At 23.2% G+C, this 1,392-nt stretch overlaps 1 protein-coding gene across 1 annotated transcript; it reads right to left on the bottom strand.

Annotated features, from left to right (window-relative positions):
- Positions 1-36: 36 nt before the first annotated feature.
- Positions 37-1,235, bottom strand: Phum_PHUM409760 (uncharacterized protein; the record flags this gene model as incomplete). The annotated part of the gene is made up of 5 exons (XM_002428869.1): positions 37-255; positions 412-474; positions 571-622; positions 987-1,074; positions 1,172-1,235. The coding sequence occupies 5 exons, from the start codon at positions 1,233-1,235 to the stop codon at positions 37-39; spliced, it is 486 nt and encodes a 161-aa protein (XP_002428914.1).
- Between the last annotated feature and the right edge of the window lie 157 nt (positions 1,236-1,392).

Raw genomic sequence — 1,392 nt, 5'->3', positions numbered from 1 at the left:
GTGTACCTACTAAATGATTAAAAACAGTAACTTGGCCTATTTTGCCCCTATAAAATTTCTTTTTCTTGTGTTCGCGACTCGGAATTTAAATTTTTTAAGAAAAAAAAAAATAATAAATAAATAAAAAATGAGATAATTCAAACTTACATAAATAACCCAATCCTTTGGATTATGAGCATTCGTACCGCATACATAAAAACGAGAACCGTCACCTATGGCTTGAATTACTCTAACGTGATTTCTACAGTCGAAATACTGTAAAATAAAATTACTATTTATTAATTTTTTTAAAGATAAAATTTTAAATTAATTAAAAAAAAAAAAAAAACATATGTCACTGCATCTTAATAAAAAACCGAATTGAAATTTTCGAATTTCATCAAGAATTTTTCAAATAAAAAAAAAACTTACCTCAGATTTTCCTTTTGACACGCAGTTACCAACGTCTGACGGTTCTAATGAAAGTGAATCTCTCTTTAAAAAAAAAAAAAAAAATATTAATTATTATTAAAATACAATCAAAGCATTAATATTATTTGTTTTTAAAATTAAATTTTTCATAAATATTACCTCACAGCTTGAATGACTTATGGAATTCAATTTCAATTTGAATAATTTGTCCCTGGAACAAAAAAAAAAAATTAGCAATTTAAAAAAAATTTTTTTTAAACACACACACACACATATATATGTGTGTGTGTGTGTGTGTGTGTGTCACATTGGATTAGTATACATGCATACATTTTTTATTATGGCAAGGAATATTTGTATAAAACCCTATTGTTTTCAATCAAGTATGTACAATCACCTGGTAATCATTCGATTAATTTGATGAATACTTATGAATAATTATTTTATAGACTGAGAATAATAAGTACTGGAAACTTTATTATTTTAACCGAATGTAAAGTAAAATTTTTTTATTTTTGTCAATTGTATGCAAATATTCTCTCCATTTTTATTTTCATTTAAAAATGAATACTTACATGGCTCCAACGTAAAGGGAATTCCTTTTTTCATCTAAATAAAATGTTCTGTAATACAATTTTCCACATGTAAATTCTTGAATGCTCCCTAAAAGTAAAATGAAGTAAAAATTAATTATTTATTATTTAAAAAACATGTTATTGAATACATTATTTTCAAATTTGGAAATTATCAAATTGAAAACCAAACAAATGAATAATCGCGTTGACGTTTTCGATGAAGCATTGATGAATTACAACTTCATCCATTAAAATTTATGAACTAAAAAAATTATATATATATATATATATATATATATATATATATATATATATATAATTTTATAATCATTTAAGACATTATTAACATTGTTTAAAAAAATATTTTATATATTAACTTACCATTACCGGTCTGGTCGTGAGCATT

The sequence above is a fragment of the Pediculus humanus genome, genomic scaffold (genome assembly GCF_000006295.1).
Source record: "Pediculus humanus corporis 1103172108159 genomic scaffold, whole genome shotgun sequence".
Lineage (NCBI taxonomy): Eukaryota > Metazoa > Arthropoda > Insecta > Psocodea > Pediculidae > Pediculus > Pediculus humanus.
The sequence above is the reverse complement of the archived record's forward strand: the minus strand, read 5'-3'. Positions and strand labels throughout refer to the sequence as shown.